This window comes from Chionomys nivalis, chromosome 3 (genome assembly GCF_950005125.1).
Source record: "Chionomys nivalis chromosome 3, mChiNiv1.1, whole genome shotgun sequence".
NCBI classification, from domain to species: domain Eukaryota; kingdom Metazoa; phylum Chordata; class Mammalia; order Rodentia; family Cricetidae; genus Chionomys; species Chionomys nivalis.
In genome coordinates, this window is record NC_080088.1 from 39,519,011 (window position 1) to 39,538,752 (window position 19,742).

Below are 19,742 nucleotides of genomic sequence, written 5' to 3' on the forward strand. Positions count from 1 at the left end.
TAAGCTCTTTCCAGTTTTCCTACAGCTACTTCAAAAAAAAAAAAAAGGAAAGAAAGGAAGAAAAAAAGAAATCCAACTCCCCCCCTTTGCTTTCTCTTATTAAGACTATGTTCCTGATTACTTTTTATTCAATATTTATATAAAAAAATCATCTTTATTCACAGAGGCCCCTCACTAAAATACACTTTTAAACTCCCCTTTACATTTACATATGCTTCTTTCAGAAAAATAGGAAAATACACAATTGGCAAATTCTTTGAAACTATTTACCTTTATTAATTTGTTCGCACGTGCTCCAAATATTTTCTCATGCACTGGAGTAATTGCATAATATGTTAACCTATTTTTAATAGCTTAGAACATTTTTTAAAATATGAGTATCTATGCATGTACACCATCATTTCAGATCACTGCATCATCTGAGTATATTAGGACTCACTGTAGAAGCTAACAGAATGAATATGTGTTACAGACATGTATTGATTCGATTGACTTACGTAAAACACCACAGAGGCTGAGAAGTCAGTAGCTGCCCAGTCTGTGAGGTTGGATGCCTCAGTAGTCCTGAAGGCCTGGAGGATTCATGGAGAACTGTTGGCCTTCAGTTCAACTGGAAGGCTTATGAAGCTGGGCTCTAATGCCAACATAGAATGGCGGCAGCTACAACAAAGCAGATGCCTTCGCCAGCAAGGTGGAGACAAGCAAGCAGCGCTATCTTCACTTCCTCCATGTAACTCTCAGTTCCTGACTGAGCACAGCCAGAGTCTACTTGGGGTTACACCCTCAGAGTAGAAAGGGTACATGTGAAACTGTGAACTCGAAAGATCACAGTTCTGAGAGATGGGGCAGAAGTCATGTCAATGGTTGGACTGGTATATTTCTTGACCTCAGAGAAGGTTGGATCCTTCTCCTGGGGCTGAGGGTACCTCTTGTTTCCTAAAGTGCGGAAGGAGGTTTCCATGAGCTCCAAAGTCTATGTTTAATGAAAATAGAAATGAAAGACAGAGAAAGCCCTCCCCCACCAGTCAGGGAAGGGTCTGTGGCAGTAGATTATTGCCAGAAGAAGGGCTGAGGGTGGTGGATGTGTTTAGTAAGAAAGAAGAAAAAATGTAGCATTTATCTGAGAATTTTATAGGTTATGACAGAGGTGGCGATACCTTACTAAGAAACAATTATGCATTTACTGGCTCGTATATAGAGAAAAAGATAACCTTGTATAATTTATGCATAACATCCTAATGGCCTCAAACAAAGGCGGTTAGAGGAGAAATAAACCTCAAAATATAGATTACACTGAACTATGGCTTAACAGTTAAGAGCACTGCTTGCTCTTCCAAAGGCCCTGAATTGAACTCCCAGCAACCATATGGTGGCTCACAACCACCTGCAATGAGATCTGGTGCCCTTTTGAGGAAGAGAACTGGTCAGTCGTCCTTATCAGCTTAGACCATGAAACCCAGTATGGACAAGAACCACCATATACAGGCTGCCCATGCGTGTGAATATTATGTATTACATGGGAAATATATAGTATAAATTGCTGAAACCTTAAGAAATTGTGTAACATTAGGAATGAAGTTATCCTCCTCCTTATAAAACAATCTCTAATTAGTTTAAGCTTCTTAAAAAAATAATAATCCACATAATTTATATTTTTCTGAATCTCTGTCAAAAATATAAATAAATGACGTTACATTATCACTTTCTAATAATAAAATACAATGAGGTAAAACAAATACTAACACATTGGGAGTAGACAAAACAGACAAAGGGAGAAGAGCACAAGAGAAGGTACATGAGAGAGACCCACGCATTCACATAGTTTGGAATCCCATCAAAACACTAAACTGGAAGCCATAATGTGTACTCAAAGGGCATTCTTCCTGCCTCATCTTCTGTGGGATTCCCTGAACTCTGAGAGGAGGGATTTGACAGAGACATCCCACTTAGGGCTGAGTGACTGTTCCAAGGTCTCTTTCCCTTTGCATCATGTCTGGCTGTGGGTCTCTGCCTTTGTTCTCATCTGCTGTAGGAGAAAGCTTCTCTGATGATGTCAGAGAAAGGTTCTGATCTATGAGCACAGCAGAATGTCATTAAGAGTTACAATATTGTTCTATTTTTCTGTTTGCTTTTAGAGCAGTAGTATTTGGTTTTACCCTAGGTACCTGGGCTATCTAGTCTCAGGTTCTTGGTCATCTAAGCAGTGGCAGGTATGAGTTCTATCTTGTGGAGTGGGCCTTAAGTCAAATTAGATCACAGTTGGTTACTCCTACAAATTCTTATCATCAAAGCATTCAGTACCAGGAATAGGCTATGTCTAGTTAAATTGTTGCCCAAAGGGGTCCCATGGGAACTGTAAACAATCCAGGTTGTTGCCAAGATTATAGGTTTCTCTCCACTGAAGGCAAAGCCCCATTACTGAAGACAATACCTACAAAACTCACTGACCATTGAGAAGTTGAGCTGGCGTCTACATAGAGCCTTCACACCTACACACTACCAAAGGAGAAACCTAAATATCAGACCAGCCACAAACTCTCTGATCTACAATGCGGTCCTGCCTGCAAAACATGCTAATACAATGGTGGCACAAAACTTGCGGGGTAATCATCATAACATTTTAAAAAGTACATGAGACAAAATAAGACTCTGATGAAGAGAAGCAGATAATTAGGTAAATACACACACAAATGCACACACGTATAGTTAACTGTCGTGTCACCATGACTACATGTTTAGTGCTCATGCCTTTTCTAAAGCAATGAGGAAAACAATACATCTCTGAGTTTATGAGAAAATGTTCAGTTGTTATGTTTCATTCTGTGCAGGCTTATTGAGCAAATGGAGTCTTACTCCTTTTCTCTGGGTGACGAAACAATAGTGGAACCTAACATAGCAATCCAGTCAGTTACGCGAGGTGATGATGCAGGGTCAAGTGTTCTCTTCTCTGTACAGAAAGGTAAGCTGTTGGTCCCCTGCGCTTGTAACAGTAAAGAACAGTCCATTGCCAATCACACGCAGTTCCTGGGTCACGAAAGTGCAGGTATTTAAAAGTCTACTTTCCCCTTTCTTGTAGGATCGAGTGGTTCTCTAGTTTCTGGTGGAACATCCATTAATAAAACTGCAGACAGACTCAATCCAAACGGACAGACTGAACTTCAGATCCTGCTTAAAACCGGGGAAAGTATGCCTCGAACCTTTTTCTGCATTGTTTTGTAAACACACTTTATATCCATGAAGGGAGATTAATCCTTGCTTAGTTTTACACCTAATAATTTTGTTTGAGTGTTTTTAGGCTCAAATATATTACAGTAATATCAAGTCCACTATTTTATGTCAGAAAGAATCCCTCTTCATTCCAAAAACACATTGGAGAGTAACAGATTGAAATATTAGCACTAGGCATACAAACCTGTGTTTCTATAAGACTCTTACTCTTACACAAAATAAAGGTAGGAGTAAGGATGAGTAAACATAAGCTTATAAGTGAATAAAATTATAAATTAAAAAATGCTAGGCTTGGTCAACAAAGTGGAAAATTAATTTCATGAAAAACAATGAAACAAGCATCTACCAAAGTGGATAGAAGAAGGAGGAGGAGTGGAAAAGGAATAGCTGAACATGTGGAAACTTGAAAATACACAAGATACAAACAGAAGTTATTCTAATAAATCTAAGCATTTGTAAAAAAAGATTATTATTTTGTAACATGCTCAAAATACTATAGCACTGAGGAGAGGAGTGAGCAGGAACTCTGTATTTTGCTTTTTTAGTTTTTATTTACATTTTAAGTTTTTTTGAGACTTTCATGTTTTAGTACTGTACTTGGCTTCCAACCCTCTCTTATCTCCCTCCAACTCCTCCTGTGTCCTCTCCCTGCTTTCTCTCAAATTATTAACTTGTGTGTAATGATATATACGCATACACATGCACGCATATACAAACTACAAAGTCCATTTAGTATTGCTTGTAATGTAGGTGTGTTTACAGCTGACCACTTGTGACTAGATAACATATCAGGGAGTTCATCCCTGAAAAAAAATTAACTCTCTTCCCCAGCATCCATGTTTTGCTTAGAAGACATTAATACATGTAAATGCTAAGGGTTGGAAAAGTCTAATTTTACTTTTAGAAATCATAAATAGAAATTTGTTTTGAAGGATTAAAATAGCTTATTCCTACAAAATAAAATAAAATGGGGTTAATTTTGTCATCCAGTATCCAGGAGAGAAAAATTTGGTGAGGACAGCTTGCTGTGAAGGATGTGAGAAAGCCCTACATGTCCTTCCAGGGAAAGGTAGAGAAGAATAATTGACAAAGCAGTGACCAAGAGGCCATCAGAGCCTTGCCTGTCTTCTCAAGCCACATTGTGGGATAGGCACATTTCATGGCTGTCATTTTTGTCATATCACTTAGGAAAGAAAGAGTACAATATCTGCAATTCTTCTGCTAAAAATATACTTATGGGAGCTAGAGATCTGGCTCAATGGGTAAGAGCATTTTATTTGTGTGCATGAGAACCTGAGTTTGGATCCCCAATACTCATGTAAAAATCCAGGTACAAATGCCTGAGCCCATAACTGTAACTCTAGGAGATGAGGGGACAAGAGGAACTCTGGAACTTGTTAGCCATTAGATCAGCTCCAAGTTCACTGGGAGACCATGTCTCAAGAAGTAATATAGAGAGTGATAGAGCAGGACACCTGGTATCCTTTTCTGGCCTGCATGCTTGCACAAGTGTGTACATTCCACATACAGATGTGTGAGTATCCTACACACACACACACACACACACACCAAAATATTACTTTCTATTATTTCTTCTGCTATGCGTCCTGTGCCTAGCAACTGTGTAAATGTTAAGAAGTATTCCTCAGCTAGTTCTGTTTGACCATTGCCATGGTCAGGCAGGCACAACTTTCGTGATTACAACACTACAGAGCCCTAATGAACAGTGGGCTCCATTTTCCGATGTTCTGAGATGGGATTCCCCCTCTGTATTCTGTGAATACCATTGGTTAATAAAGAAACTGTCTTAGGCCTGATAGGATAGAGTGTAGCTAGGCAGGGAAAACTAAACTGAACGCTGGGAAAAAGGAGGCGGAGTCAGAGAGAAGCCATGTAGCCATGACAGAAACACATGCTGGAACCTTGTCATTAGGCCATGAGGCTTGTTGTAAAATATAAAATAATGGAAATGGCTTAAATTAAGATGTAAAAGCTAGCCAATAAGAAGTTAGCACTAATAGGCCAAGCAATGATTTAAATAATATAGTTTCTGTGTGGTTATTTCGGGAGCCTGGGTAGCCAAGAAACAAACAAGCAGCCTCCAACAACAATGTTCCAAAACCAATGTTTTTGGAACAATAGTGATCCGGCCCCTCAGGTAGCTGATGATTGTTGGAGCAGAGATGGTGAGGGGTGCCCTTGCCAAGACCTCCCACAAAGCTTCCTTCAAATTTGTCTCTTTGTGACCTAAGACACCTGCCCTGCTGTCGTCAAATGGCAGGCAGACCTCATGGAAGCTTTTGTAGGCACAGCCATCTTGACAGATGTCTTAGGACAGGTAGGCACATTGATTAGCTTATTACAAAGATTATTACAAAGGACACATATTAAAATAAGAACAGGATGAGGTCTGAGTGCAGAGGTACAGAGTTTCTATACCCTCTCTGGGAGAGTATCACACTTAGGAACCTCCACATGCTCTACTCTTCCAAAGCTCTCTGAACTCCATCCTTTGAGTTTTCATGGAGACTTAATTGCATATTTGTCTATAACTGAAGAATAGATGTACATGTGGAAACATGATTGAACAAAAATATGATCTAACACTCATAAATAGAATAGGGAAATTCAATAAGCCTGTCTATTAACACTGCTCTTCAACTCTGTGAAGCACCCCTGCCTCTTGGACATGGATTAAGGTATTTATTTAGATGGAGTCCTAAGATTTACTAGATCAGAAGGCCTAGAGACTGTCCTGATGGCCAACCCCAAAGAGACACACTAGTTCTCATGGTTTGACTTATGCAGGTAGTTATGATACAATGGCTGTGTTCAGTGATGATATGTGTGTGATGTCCTTAACCCTGAAGACAAACTTTGTTGGGAGAGGGGCCATCGTCTTCTAGAATTATTTCCAGCTGTCATGGGGGCAATGTTCTTTCTATGGGATCCTGTGAAAGTAAAATGATGGTTAAGTTCCAAGATTACTGTCTGGTATAATTGCAAATAGTCTTTGAGTATTTGGTAGGGTTTTTCTGAGGTACCTATTTGGAGGTCTGGCTAGAAGGGTATAAAAAAGTACACCATTTCAGCTAACCAAGTTGGAACCATCTTGAGCAGCTGGTACCCAAAACAGATCTTGTAGTATCACTATCAGCAACATAATGTCATAGCAATCAGGTGGAGTTGTTGTTGTGGAGTCCCATCTTCTTCCTGGAAACTTCAAAGATTACTGCAAGAAAATTCATTGTTGACTGTGGGAAACTTAAATGTTATTTATATAGACATATACAGACATGTATGTTCAATGAAAGGTACGATAGAGACAAAAATAGATATGAAAAAAGTAAATTTTTTTCTAAATTCTTTTTTTTTTTAGAAATAGATGGTTATTTATTTAGGGGTAGACTCACAAATCAGAATCCTCTGTTTGAACAGAGATCAGAAAACTAATCCCACAACCGGAACAGAGAGGCCAGAAAATAAGCCAGATGCATGCTCTACTTCAGCATATATAGTATAAGAGGCCATGCCCCAGTGGGCGGGTAACCACCAGCTGTAAGACTTCCTATAGCACCTCCCCCTTAGAACATATATATTCAATAATTATCCTATCCTAACTAGTTTAAGTCTTCTATAATAAATAACTTGGCCAAGTCATGAGAGGAAAGTAACTACAACTATCTAGTCTTCAACCCCATCAAAGATCCAAGAAGGGAAATAATATTACTTGAGTAAGCAGGAAGTGCAATCAAGCAACTTCCAAAATGTGCAACAAATGACAGAGATAACTGGCTACCTGAGCAATCACCCAAAGTCTCATTTGCAACCTTGAAGCAACCAACTTTGGCTAAGGCCTAGAATTATTGACATACCATTTTCAGAGGCAGGAAATTTTTCAAAACCATCTTATTCTGTCTTGGCAAGATTTCACAGTCTTTCTTATCCATTTTCAGATATCATGTATCTTGTCAGTGGTTGAGGCATGGGCATTTCTTTGCCCAAAGGCCAGTTTTGCCAAGAAGAAAACAAGCTCCAAGTGGAGTGTCTTCAGTGCTCAACATTTTCTCGGGAATAGATCGGTGCTGCCAGGAGCAATTGTGTCTCACTTCAACAGAATTCTAAGTTATTTAAATGCCATATTCTACAGCTTTTTGAAGTGGTTGAAGATTACCTGTCTATACAGAATATAATCTCTATGTATCTAAAGAACCTGATTAGTCTAAGTATGACAAGCATAGATGATTATACTCCTTAATACCTATATAACTTAAAGACTAAGACTTCATATTAGAATATTATACAATAAAAAACTGTGCAACAAATGAGAACAATGACCTTAAAATGTCAACAATGTGTAAGTATCTTGATCAGAGGTAGAAATGTACATTGCAATATGATAAATACATATTAATATATAAAAATGTTTTAAGCAGAGGTAGAAGCATGCATGCATACAATATTCAATATAATTTAACTTTGTATCAATATATAAGAATCTATACCAATGTAATTGCCTATAAATAATAACTCACAAGTATTCACTCTATTACTCACTATTATTATTCCATCCAATTTTCCCTTTTTTTCAAAGTTATCCCTGAGCCTATAAAAATTTCCCCAACCCCAACCCTATACCAATTATAATCAACTCCTACTGTAATATTACCATACTATATTGCAATCAAATAAAAGCTCAGCTGCTGAACTATTTTTTGTTGTACCTTACTCAAAGATGAAGCAACCATGCAGTTCCACAATGACTTGAAAATTTTATTTTTGATCACTACCAGGTACATTTGTTGAATATTAATGTTTATTTTTCTCCACAGATAAAAATCCATGTGGCTTTGTAGTGTACCAAAACCACAAACTTTTCCAGTCAAAAACTTTCACTGCTACATCAGATTTTAGTCAAAAAATTATCTCAGGCAAAATAGATTCAAGTGCTCAAGACCCAGATGTCTCTGTGGAAATGGTATTTAATCCTGCGGTAAGTTTCCCCATTAATGGAAATTTTAAAAAAATCTGGAGATAATTACACAACTGGAGATATCTTAGATAAAAGAGTTCTATGGTTCCAGGCGGGCTCCCTGGTTGTTGGTTCAGACTCTGAGAGTTGTCATGAGCCAAACTAACCCTTTCTGTTGGTTTTTCTCTGACGTCCCTGAAGTCTCTGGCTCCCACAGTCCCTCTTCCATCTCTTCAGTAGCACTCCTGAGCGCAGCCCAGTGTTTGGCCACGGGTCTCTGAATCAGCTTCCATCTGTCATTCAGTGTGGTCGCAAACCTTATCACAGGAGATGGCCAGTTCAGGCTACGCATCCACTGCCACCAGGAGTCTTAGCTGGGGCCATCCTTGTAGACTTGTGGGAGTTTCCCTTGCATCAGGATTTATCCTACCCAAGTAATCTCTCTCTGCCTTCCTCCTCTCTGCCCACTCCTGAGTCTGATCCCTCAAGTTCCCATGCCTACCTGCCCCAAATCCAACCATGAGATCTCTTATTGCCCCATCCTTGGAGATCCATGTGTCCCCCCTTGAAGCCTCCTTATTACCTAACCTCTCTGGGTCTGTGGATTGTAGCCTGTTATTCTTTACTTTACAGCTAATATCCATTTACAAGTGAGTACATACCATGTTTGTCGTTCTGGGTCTAGGTTACCTCTACTCAGGGTGATTTTTTTCTAGTTCTATCCACTTGCCTTCAAATTTCCTGATGTCATTGTTTTTGACCTTGGCCCTCAGTGTATACATGACAGTTGTGTAACTTGGTCTATTTGTGGGACTCTTGGCAATGGGAATGGGAGCTCTGGCTGCCTCTTGAGAACCTATTCCTCCTGCTGGGTTGCTTTTCCCAGTCTGAATACAAGGGAAGGTGATTGCTTATGGCATCTTGATATGCCATGCTTTGCGAAGCCCCTGGGAGACCTGCCCCTTACTGAAGGAATAGTAAGTAGGGGTAGATGGGGGATTGGAGGAGCGCTGCAGGGGGAGGGGGTGGGAAACGAGGAAGGGGAAGCTGTGATCAGGATGTAGAATATATTAGTTTTAAAAAATTAGCTATGGTATAAAATAAGAAAAACTCTACAGAAAGTCTCTGAGAAGTCTTTTAAAGTAATTGTTTAAATTTTATCTAAATTTCTGGCAATCTAAGTAGAAAGTAAATTAATTTGATTTATACCCTTATACACTTTCTTTGATTGGTTGATTGTTTAGTTTGTTTTTGAGACAAACTATCACTATATAGCTTTAAGGGGTCATGAATTTGGAGCAGTCCTCCAGCCTCGTCTTCATAAGTACTTGGATTCTAGCTGTATGCTATCACACCTGATTTCTTATGCCCTGACTCTTCCTTCAGTCTACAAGGAAGACATTAAGGCTTAATATGCACTTATTTCTCTTGGGACTATCTTATCCTATTAGATTTTTTCTATCCAATTAAGCATTGAATATGTCATCAATTCACAGTATGACAGAAGAGAATTCCAGCTTCACTCTTATGCCTGTGTCTACTGGAATTTTTCAAGAAATGACTGGGACACACACGGCTGCCGAAAGGACGGGAGCACTGAAGGGTTCCTTGGTTGCCGCTGCAACCACACAACCAACTTCGCAGTACTGATGGTAAGAATGTGCAATTTATATAGGAGGTATAAGTTATGTAGATCATAAAATTGGGAAATGCAGCGAATGAATGAAGTGGTAGGTGTGAAAAGGAACATGTTAGAGAGAAAGCTACCGGGTGGTGGTGGTGGTGCACACCTTTAATCCCAACACTTGGAGGGGGAGACAAGCAGATCTCTGTGAGTTCGAGGCCAGCACAGTCTACAGAGAGAGTGTCAGGACAGGCTAAAAAGCTACACAGAGAGACCCTGTCTCGGAAAAACTAAATCATTAAATAAATAAATAAAGTTACGGTTTATTGTTGTTGTTTGCAATGTGGTCTTGGGATAGAAATAGACGAATTTAGGTGAGCACTGTGTTTTTACACATGGAAAGGATGCATATGTGTGAAAGAGAAGATGCATCCCACGGGATGAACTAAGAGTGAGGTCCACATGGAAAGGAACCGTTTAATGCATACCTGGCCATATGTAGGCCACTTTGATTTCTGGGAATGTTTTCCACTGGAGCTGTCCAAGTTGCTGTTCTTGCTGATAAGTGGAAAAGAGATCGCTCTTCAGTCCTTTATGTTTTTCCTTTAGGCCCATTCTCCCTTCCTTAAGCCCGTCAATGGTCAAGTTTCCCTGTACAGGGGGCTTTATATAAAAGAAGGCATATTTGGCATCTAGTTGGTTATTTTAGCCAGTGTAATTCTACAATACTGATTTATATTAATAATTTTAAGCACTTAGGCCAGTTTATTTAAAAATCTATGTCAAATTATTTTTTTCAGACTTTCAAAAAGGGTTATCAGTACCCCGAATCCTTAGACATATTGTCCAACATTGGTTGTGCCCTGTCCATTGCTGGCCTGGCTCTAACTATCATATTCCAGATTGTCACCAGGTAAGAGGGGAGGGGAAGGGCACTTTTCCCAGGAGAAACTGCTATCCTGTAATTTACTGGGTACACTCATCTCAGAACTTAGTTTCTCTAAACTAGAAGGCACAATCTCAAAGAGGCTGAGATAAAGTCACAGTAAACATACAGTTACAAGTAAGACAACCATTTTGACAGCAAAACCAATATAAGCGCATAGTGCATAGATCCTGAAACTAATGTGAAAAAAAAACGTGTCTGACAAATTGGATTGTAAAAGAAGAAACCATTGCTGAACAACAACATCTTGAAAGTAATTTTTAAAATAAAGTTTTCAAATGGTGAAACGTTTAAAGTTATTCAGTTTCTCAGTTGTTTGTTTTTGAAAAAAATCTTGCTTTAAATTTTAAATAAATACTTATAAACATAGTTCTTTTTGCTTTATTTTTCCACTGAATATCTAATTTTGCATCCTTCAAAGGGTTTTCTCATTGTGGTTACAGCCTGCAGTACAGTTTACCAAGACAAGGGCCTCATCTGGTTCCCTTGTCACTGTGCTTTGCTTTGTTTTCTCCCTGGCTCCCCAGGGCTAAGTGCCACACTGGGCCTTTAGAAAACTTTATAAAACTATGAAATAAATTAATCTATTGAATATGCCAGTCTGGTTCTCCTCCCTTACCCAAGTTGCACCAAGGTGAATTCACCATTTCTCTAGAATCAATTCTCCCCACTAAATTTCTTCTCAATTATATCTTAGATGAGTGGCCAATTTAACTATATAGATTTTGTTATTTATAATTATTATAATCCAGATTGTTTTACTTAGCAAATAAAGTCTATAGCAAAGCAGAAACAGGAAACTGAATATCCTTGTAAACCCCATCGACATTTGCCAATTCTTAACATTTTGTGTTTTTTTCAACTTTTCCCCAGAAATTTTGCAAGTAGACTGCACATAAGACTATCATCTTTAAATTCTTCAGTTGTGCATCTCCAGAGAGCAACACTCTGTATTCTCTATCCTCACTCTGAAAATGTAACCTATGAAATTTAAAATTATGCAATCACGATCAAACATCTCAGTTCACCCAGTAGTCTATTACAGCTGCGTGTATTTCTCTAAATTAATTTACTACTATGATACTTTATTCACCTTTAGCCTTTAACAATTCCTCTTTTTTTGTTTGTTGTGGTCATTTGTGACACTAAAGTCTTTGAAGTGTCCAGGACAGTTATTTTGAAGACTGCTCTTTGATTTAGGATCCGTTTCACGTTCTCCTCACTGTTTGATTGAGGTTAAGGGTTGGTAGAGTAAATCCTATGTCACTGGCTCATCTCGGGGTGACTCCACAAGGGGTACGCGGTAGCAGCCCTGCTGTTATTGGTTGTAAGTTTCAGTGCTGTTTAATGGGTAACTGTGAGATTTCTGTATCATCGCAGTTCATTTTCTCAGTGTGTAAATAACAGGTTATTCTTACAGCGTGAATTTGAGAATATTCAATATCCTTCTGCTTTCCAACTATCTCTCCCACGGTGATCCTGGTGAGATCCACAGGGATCCTTATTAGAGTGAGATCGCATTGATGATTTCATACTCTTTTATGCTTCCTGTGTTGCTTGGCGATGCACTAATAAAAAGTCATAGTGAATTCTTTATGCCATTTTGCCATACTTGTACCACACTTTAAGTCTGTCTCATTTTGATGACTGCAGAATGACTGAACTCATCTTTCAGTTTCTCCACTCCATCACTTGTCATTCTTGAGAGTAAAGTTGCTTTTTCCTTCACCCTTCACACTAAATGAGTTTTTTATTGGTTCATTAATATCTCTTGATAGTAATTAATTGACTTATTACTGCTGCCAAACACCATGTCAGAAGCTAAATAGCAAACAATAAGCAAGGTCAAGTTCCTGTCTTAAATTTTCAAGGGTAAACAAGACACTACACAAATATGTACAAAGTGAAATGTATAGTTATAGGCTGTGACAAGCATGTTGGAGTGAAAGCATGTGCTGTGTACTACCAAGTTTGATGGTGGAAATTAAACAGCTCTCATATCTGTCCATTCATTTGCATTCTTTCCATCATTACAGTTAGACAGATAATTACTCAGCTCACTATGTAACTGCTGTACAACTAGCTTTCTCCCACCTAAAACATTACCCCTTCCATTTGTTATCAGATATGTTTGCTTTTGTTAGCTTTTCCTACCCCAATTTGGTCATCATACTTGCCACTTAAAATTCATGAGAATCTATAATCTTACAAAATAATAAAAACATTTTGTAGATATTTTAAATATTGAATGAAATACTTTTTTGTTCTTGGATAAATCCCCATATGATAATAACATGAAGAACATAGCAATATTCTAAGCGAAGGTCATATTTTATGTTCAAAATTAGATAGTAACTATTGTTAGTTTTTATTGTATTTTAAAAATATAGTTTTGGAGGGAGCATTCCACTGAATGTATGTGGAGGTCAGAGGACAATTTGTGGGAGTCATGATCCCCTTCTACTGTGTTTATAACTCAGATTATGAGGTTTGGTGGAAGAGCTTATAGCCACGGAGCCCTTGCACTAGCCCCTCATGTTATTTTTAAATATGATGATTTCTCTGAAGACATTTTGCTGTTTTTAATTACTAAACATCTCAAAATATGTAAAAAGATTCATGATCAAGAAAATCTCAACTAACATATCTAATGGGCTGAGTTCTGTCAGTGGAGAAATCTAACGACTCAGTGAATATGGTGGAATATTAGGAAACCATATAGGCTATAAAATGGGTAGATTTGATCATTAAATTACAGGGTAAGGATAATAAAGTATGTCTAGATAGTAGAAATGTAACATCTAGGATAAATCCAGAAAGACAACTATTGGGGAAATCTATAATTCTAGAAAGCTGGGAAAGATTGAGAGGGCACTGAATAGTCTTCACTGGTACAGGACTAAATGCCATAGGATCCACAGGACTGCCAAATGCCATTGGAGAGGGCACAAGGCTATAACTATCGTTAAAGAAGAAGGAAAACAGTGCACATATGAAAGAGAGACTATCAGGCCTTCCATTGTTCCTCCTTTGCCAGCCTGAAGATGCATGTGTTGGCCAGTACAGGACACATCCAAATACCAGAGCATGCATGCCCTCAACACAGCATATCATATACATATACTGCATACTTCTTCCACACCACATTGTACATCGTGCGCATGCACGCACAGACAGGAACACAAACATGATCATGTCACCTTCTAAAAGTTGCTGGTAAGCATGGCCAGCCTGTAGATAAAACCAGAGCAAAATCTTTTTCTTTTAGAGCAAACACACTGGGTAAATAGGAATTGGGACTTGAGCACAAAGGAGTGGTCTCTGCAGAGCAATTTCTGCACCTAGAATTTCCATCTTCAAATGCTGGAACTCTGGGCATATTTATGGCAAAAGGGAAATTAGAACATATTGACCTTTTAGCAGTGAGCAAGAATTTCCCAACTCTTGTCCTTCAGAGGTGCTATGTGGAAAGAGAATTCTAACTTGTGGAAAAGACATGTGACTCTGTTCTATAGATGTCACAGGCAATAATCATCAGTCTACTCAAAAAGAAAATAGCTCCAGTAGCAATATGAAACAAATTTAAAACATGTTTGCCTACTTTTACAGGTTTATGGGAGAACAGCTCTTTTTATTTTATTTTATTCATCTTACATACCAATCACTTCCCCCCTCCCTTCCCTTCTCCCCCCTCCCTTCTCTCACCCAACCTAGCCTCACCCACTCCTAAGAAAGGGTAAAGCCTCCCATGGGGTATCAACACAGCCTGGCACATTCAGCTGAGGTCAGACACACACTCCCCCCTGCAGCATCAAGGCTGAGCAAGGCACCCCACTATATGGAAAAAAGCCAGGTCATGCACTAGGGATATATCCTGGTCGCACTGCCTGGGTCCCACAAACAGACCAGGCTACAAAACTGTTGGAGATCTTCTCTTTAAATAAAACATAAGCAAAATAGCCTAACAGTTTCTTTCAAATGCATTACACTACTGTATTTTTAGCTTTTAAGAGTATATTTGGCAGTACTGTAAAATTTACAGGTGATTTTAAAAATAAACATTGGCTACAAACATGAGACTTTTCTCTACATTCAAACATAGGTTTGAAGCATGATTAACAGAAACTCAGGGCCAGAAATTGGGGTCCAACCTGAAGATTTGAAAAGCAAAACAGCCAGCCACTGGCTCTTACCTCGACCTCAGTCTGAAATGGCGATCCTGCCTCCTGGAATCTCAGGAGACTGTGTCTTGGAGCTATCTTCCCCCAGTTTATATTTCCCTCTAGGAATGGGATGAAAGGCGTGCACCACCATCATTAAAGGCATGTACCACCCAGTTTCTATGGCAACTAGTGTGGCTACTAGGATTAAAGGTGTGTGTTACCATAATCTGGTCTGTAAGGCTGACCAGAGGGACTCTTTTACTCTCAGATCTTCAGGAAGCCTTTATTTATTGAAATACATTTGAAATGCCACTACATGGGTTCATCTATTAATTTGTAATGTCCTATTTTGAGGGATAAAATGCTGTGTAAAGGCCCTTCTCCCTATAATCTTTGTGTATGTTTGCAGCTGTCCAAGCTCAGGATGTCAAACCATGTATTACCTCTCACGAGTCTGGGACTTACTATGGCTAGTGTGGTCTAGCTAAGCTCCCCGGGGAGATGGTCGTCAGACAGTAGCTGGGGTGAGTGCCCTGGAGATTCCTCTAGGACACTGGTTCTCAACCTTCCCAATGCTGCGACCCTTTTATACACTTTCTCAAGTTGTGTGACTTCCAACCATAAAACTATTTGACAAGGAGACTGTGCTGGGACCCAAGGCAACTTGAACTCTGTGGGACTTTCCTAAAAATAAGTAAACAAACAAACAAATTAAAAGAAACTTTAAAAATTAAAAACCTTAGTGACTTTATTGATACAAAATAAGTATATTAGCATCTTCAGACGTAGGCTTCCATTTTTTATTTTTCTTTGAGTTGAACTTTGTTCAGGGTCATAAAAGTATGGAAGGAGGATTCGAGCATCATGGTACCCAACGGATAAGCCAGCCTTGGCCACCAGACTTTAGTTACATTCTGTTAGTTAAATCAAGGCAAGGACAACCCTGGGAAAGGACGCTAAAGGGCACAAATACTAGGATTTAGGGCTCACTGCCCACTGACTTCAGAGATTAGCCGTCATTTCTTCTTAATCAGTACGCAGCAGTTCCTCACCACGCCTGCCGAATTCACTGCTTTGTAGAGAAGGAAGGTTTACCAGAAGGCCCACCAGGTCATGAACTGGACTTATGTTGAGCAACACATTTATTTATTTATTCCTTCATAGTTTCTCTGAGGATTGTGAATTTTTTTGTTTATTTTCTATCTTTTGGTATGTGTGAGTGCTTTGTTTACATGTATTTAAGGACACTACATGCAGGCAATACCCACAGAGGCCATAAGAGGGCATCAGATTTCCCCTGGAACTGGAGTTACTAAGCTGGGAAACAGCATTGACTGCTGGGAACTGAACCTGGGTCCTCTGCAGTCGAGACATCTTTTCAGTCCTGATGTTTTTTTTTTTTTTCAGTTGATTTGCTTTCACCTGTCACATAGTTCCACATAATTTTTTATTTTCTTTACTTTTAGGAAAATCAGAAAAACCTCAGTAACCTGGGTGTTGGTCAGTTTGTGTACATCAATGTTGATTTTTAACCTCCTCTTTGTGTTTGGAATTGAAAACTCCAATAAGAACTTAGTGATAAATGATGCTGACATCACTAGTAATAATAACCTTGACAACAATGACATACCTGCGCGAGACACGGTCGACACCCCGAACCCCTCCTGCACAGCCGTGGCTGCATTCCTTCACTATTTTCTGTTGGTGACGTTCACCTGGAACGGACTCAGCGCCACACAGCTCTACTTCCTTCTGATCAGAACCATGAAGCCCCTGCCTCCGCATTTCATTGCCATCATCTCATTAGTTGGATGGGGTAAGTGTTTGCATCAACGCCTGTTCAGTCATTTCGCTTCGTTACACTGTTGCAATTGTTTAATGTAAACAAACACCCATTGGAGGGCTAATAATTCAAGGTAGGGGGCAAATGGAATAATCGTTAAACACTACATCTGTCCAGTAGCTTATTCTCCAGTGAGGGATCCAGACTGCTGTACCAGACATAGTATAAGCTAAATTAAAGAGGTTGATTTGTTTAAAAACATCCTTTTATTAATTTACGCTAGATTCAGAACATATGCAATTCATCTCCTAAATACTGAAATGGGAGTGTTTCCCAGAAAGTAATCAGAATGTCTTGTTAAGAAAGAATTCTTGATGGCTATATTGTGTCCAGGCAAAGACAAAAGGAAGAATTGTCTCAGTGAAACTCTAAATTGTTCAAGTAAAAGAGGACTTCAGACATTTGGTGATGAACATTGTGATCGGAAATACAAAGAAATGAACAATAAGATAGGATTGGTATACAGAAACAAAGCTAAAAATAAATAAATAAAAAAAAAGAATAGATTTTAAAAAAAATCTGTCTACCTCCAAGCAGAGGACCGGATTCTTTGGCCACCGGTTCACAATGGGCCCTACAGTCAGACCTCAATGGCTTTTGCTGCTTGCTCTTTTGTTTCAAACTCCACAAAGGCAAATCCCTTTGGATTCCCCAGTAGACTTGTAATGTGGAATACTTATGTAAACCACATTGCCACATTTCCCAAATACTCTTTCAATCCAGCTATGGGTAACATTTTTTGGGAAGTAACTCCTGTATAAATCAAAGTGTCATGAACAACAAACAGTTTAAGCATTTTTTAATTTTTTTTTTATTTTTTATTTATTTGTTTATTTTTTTGAGACAGGGTTTCTCCATAGCTTTTTGGTTCCTGTCCTGGAACTAGCTCTTGTAGACCAGGTTGGCCTCGAACTCACAGAGATCCGTTAAGCATTTTTAAATTCTACATTTTATCAATAAAAAGAAATTAGAATTTAAAAAAAAATCTATCAACTTTTAATCTACTTCTACTCATTGGTCAGTAGGTTGTTCAAAGAGGAGAAAGCATGCAACTTAAGAGGTCAGATGTATCATTTACCTGAAGTCTTTTATAATTAATTTCTATCCTGGACAAACTATTAACTCCTTGCCTGTCTTTGTCCCTTAGGAGTTCCAGCTATAGTCGTGGGTGTAACGGTGGGGATTGTTTATGCCCAGAGTGGAGACAAGTCATACTGGGAGTTAGACTATCGGCAAGAGGAAATGTAAGTTTTATCTCTTTAAACTTCTTTGACATAAAAGTATATGAATTCATTGATATTAACTCCAAGTGTCTCCAGGTTTCACTTTATAAATGCCCTATTTTGTAATGGGTATTTTATGTTCTCAAAGAATACACCGTATTTTAGATAGGATGACAAAGAAATTTCCTGGGATAATTTCTGAAAAAGAAATATCTGCTGTTTGATCTTATAAATCTGAAGATTTCCACATTAAAATTATATCCTCTTAGTTAGTGAGAAAATCATATAAAATAATAGTTATGATCCTTAGTAGCCCTGTGCCTTGGTTCCTTCCTCTAGAACGAGGATAGCAGTTAGAGTGATTTTGCTCAGGGGTTGCTCTGCAGGATGGCAATCAACCCTGGAATCATTTAATAACTCACAAAGCACTCTCCGCATCTCATGCAGATGAACCCCTCATGTTAAACATAGCTGGGATGGCTATTTCATGGCAATGTTTCCCGGACCACAGATTCTTGCTAGGCCACCAGCATGGATAATTAACTGTTCTTATTGGAGCCGTTTTACTTTTTATGTGGGAAAGAGAGGAAAGTTGAGCTGAGCTGAGCAGAGGCTCCACACTGTCCTTGTGTTTCTCCCACCAAACAGCAGCCACCCTGAACGTCATCCGTCCTTCTCTTGTGACACCCTGCCATTCCTATCCCCACTCACCTGAAAACCAGTTTGTCCTAAGGGCACTTGATGACCCCAGGGAAGACTATGGTGTCAAGAGATTTACCTGCTTGTGATAGCTGTAGGACAGCCTGAAGGGCTGCCTGCCTGGCTAGATTTCTCAACCTAGACTTTCGGTTTAATTAGATTTCATTGAGGTACAAATATATCACAGGAGAGGTACCTTACTTGCAGCCCATTATTAATTTCTTATTGTAACCTAGGCAAACGGTTAGATCCATTTCTATGAAAGCTGAGAGAGAAGCCAACTTGCTTGAGTATATTCACACTGGGCTATCAATAATTTACAGCAGGTCCTTCGCTGAGCACAGGGTTAGATACGGAGGATGGCTCTAGGCCACTGCTGATTGACGATAGGAGGAGAGGAAAGGATTGGTAATGAGACCATCCTGGTCATCCTACTGCCTCTGCCATACACACATGGCGTCAGCATCACATTCCTTCATCTCCTGAGAAAGAGGAAGGGCTGCTGTGCTTACCCTGAGTTATTCTTCCACTAGCATCTCCTCGATGTCTCGTGTGTTACCTCACTGACCCCAGTTCTATTTATCTGACCCGAGGCCCTGACCTGTTGCTTCTGTGTAAGTCTAGTGAAGGAACAGATGTAGCGCAGGCCACATTGTTCTTAACGCACTACCCCAGTTCTCTATTCTGTCGTCAGATGGGCTGTATCCCACTCTCTGATGGGGAGAGGGTTGAAATTAATCATTGGAACTGAAACATTATCATTTCAAACGGTTGAAAATCATATTGCTAATCTGAATGGCCTGTGATAAAACTGAGATGAATGTTCAAGTCTGTAATGAACTAATAAACCAACAGGCATGTCCACCTTTAACAGAGTGGGTCTGTCTCTAAATAAAATGCTGAGGATGTGCAAAGTTTATCCTAAAGATGCCTATCATCCCTTTCCTCTCATCTGTGAATCGAGGATTGGATTCTGGAATGTTTGTTTAAGATGTGTTACTTTTGTTTATGTTGTGGAACATTTGTTTAATGATGCAAAGATAT

At 39.1% G+C, this 19,742-nt stretch overlaps 1 protein-coding gene across 1 annotated transcript in view; it reads left to right on the plus strand.

Annotated features, from left to right (window-relative positions):
* Adgrg7 (adhesion G protein-coupled receptor G7) overlaps positions 1–19,742 on the plus strand; it is a 57,134-nt gene that overhangs the window by 24,685 nt on the left and 12,707 nt on the right. The window contains exons 7-13 of the mRNA XM_057765666.1: positions 2,829–2,959; positions 3,077–3,184; positions 8,061–8,221; positions 9,697–9,852; positions 10,625–10,737; positions 16,400–16,749; positions 17,924–18,020. Of these exons, the coding sequence (XP_057621649.1) occupies positions 2,829–2,959; positions 3,077–3,184; positions 8,061–8,221; positions 9,697–9,852; positions 10,625–10,737; positions 16,400–16,749; positions 17,924–18,020 (1,116 nt within the window). The remainder of the gene's footprint in view (positions 1–2,828; positions 2,960–3,076; positions 3,185–8,060; positions 8,222–9,696; positions 9,853–10,624; positions 10,738–16,399; positions 16,750–17,923; positions 18,021–19,742) is intronic.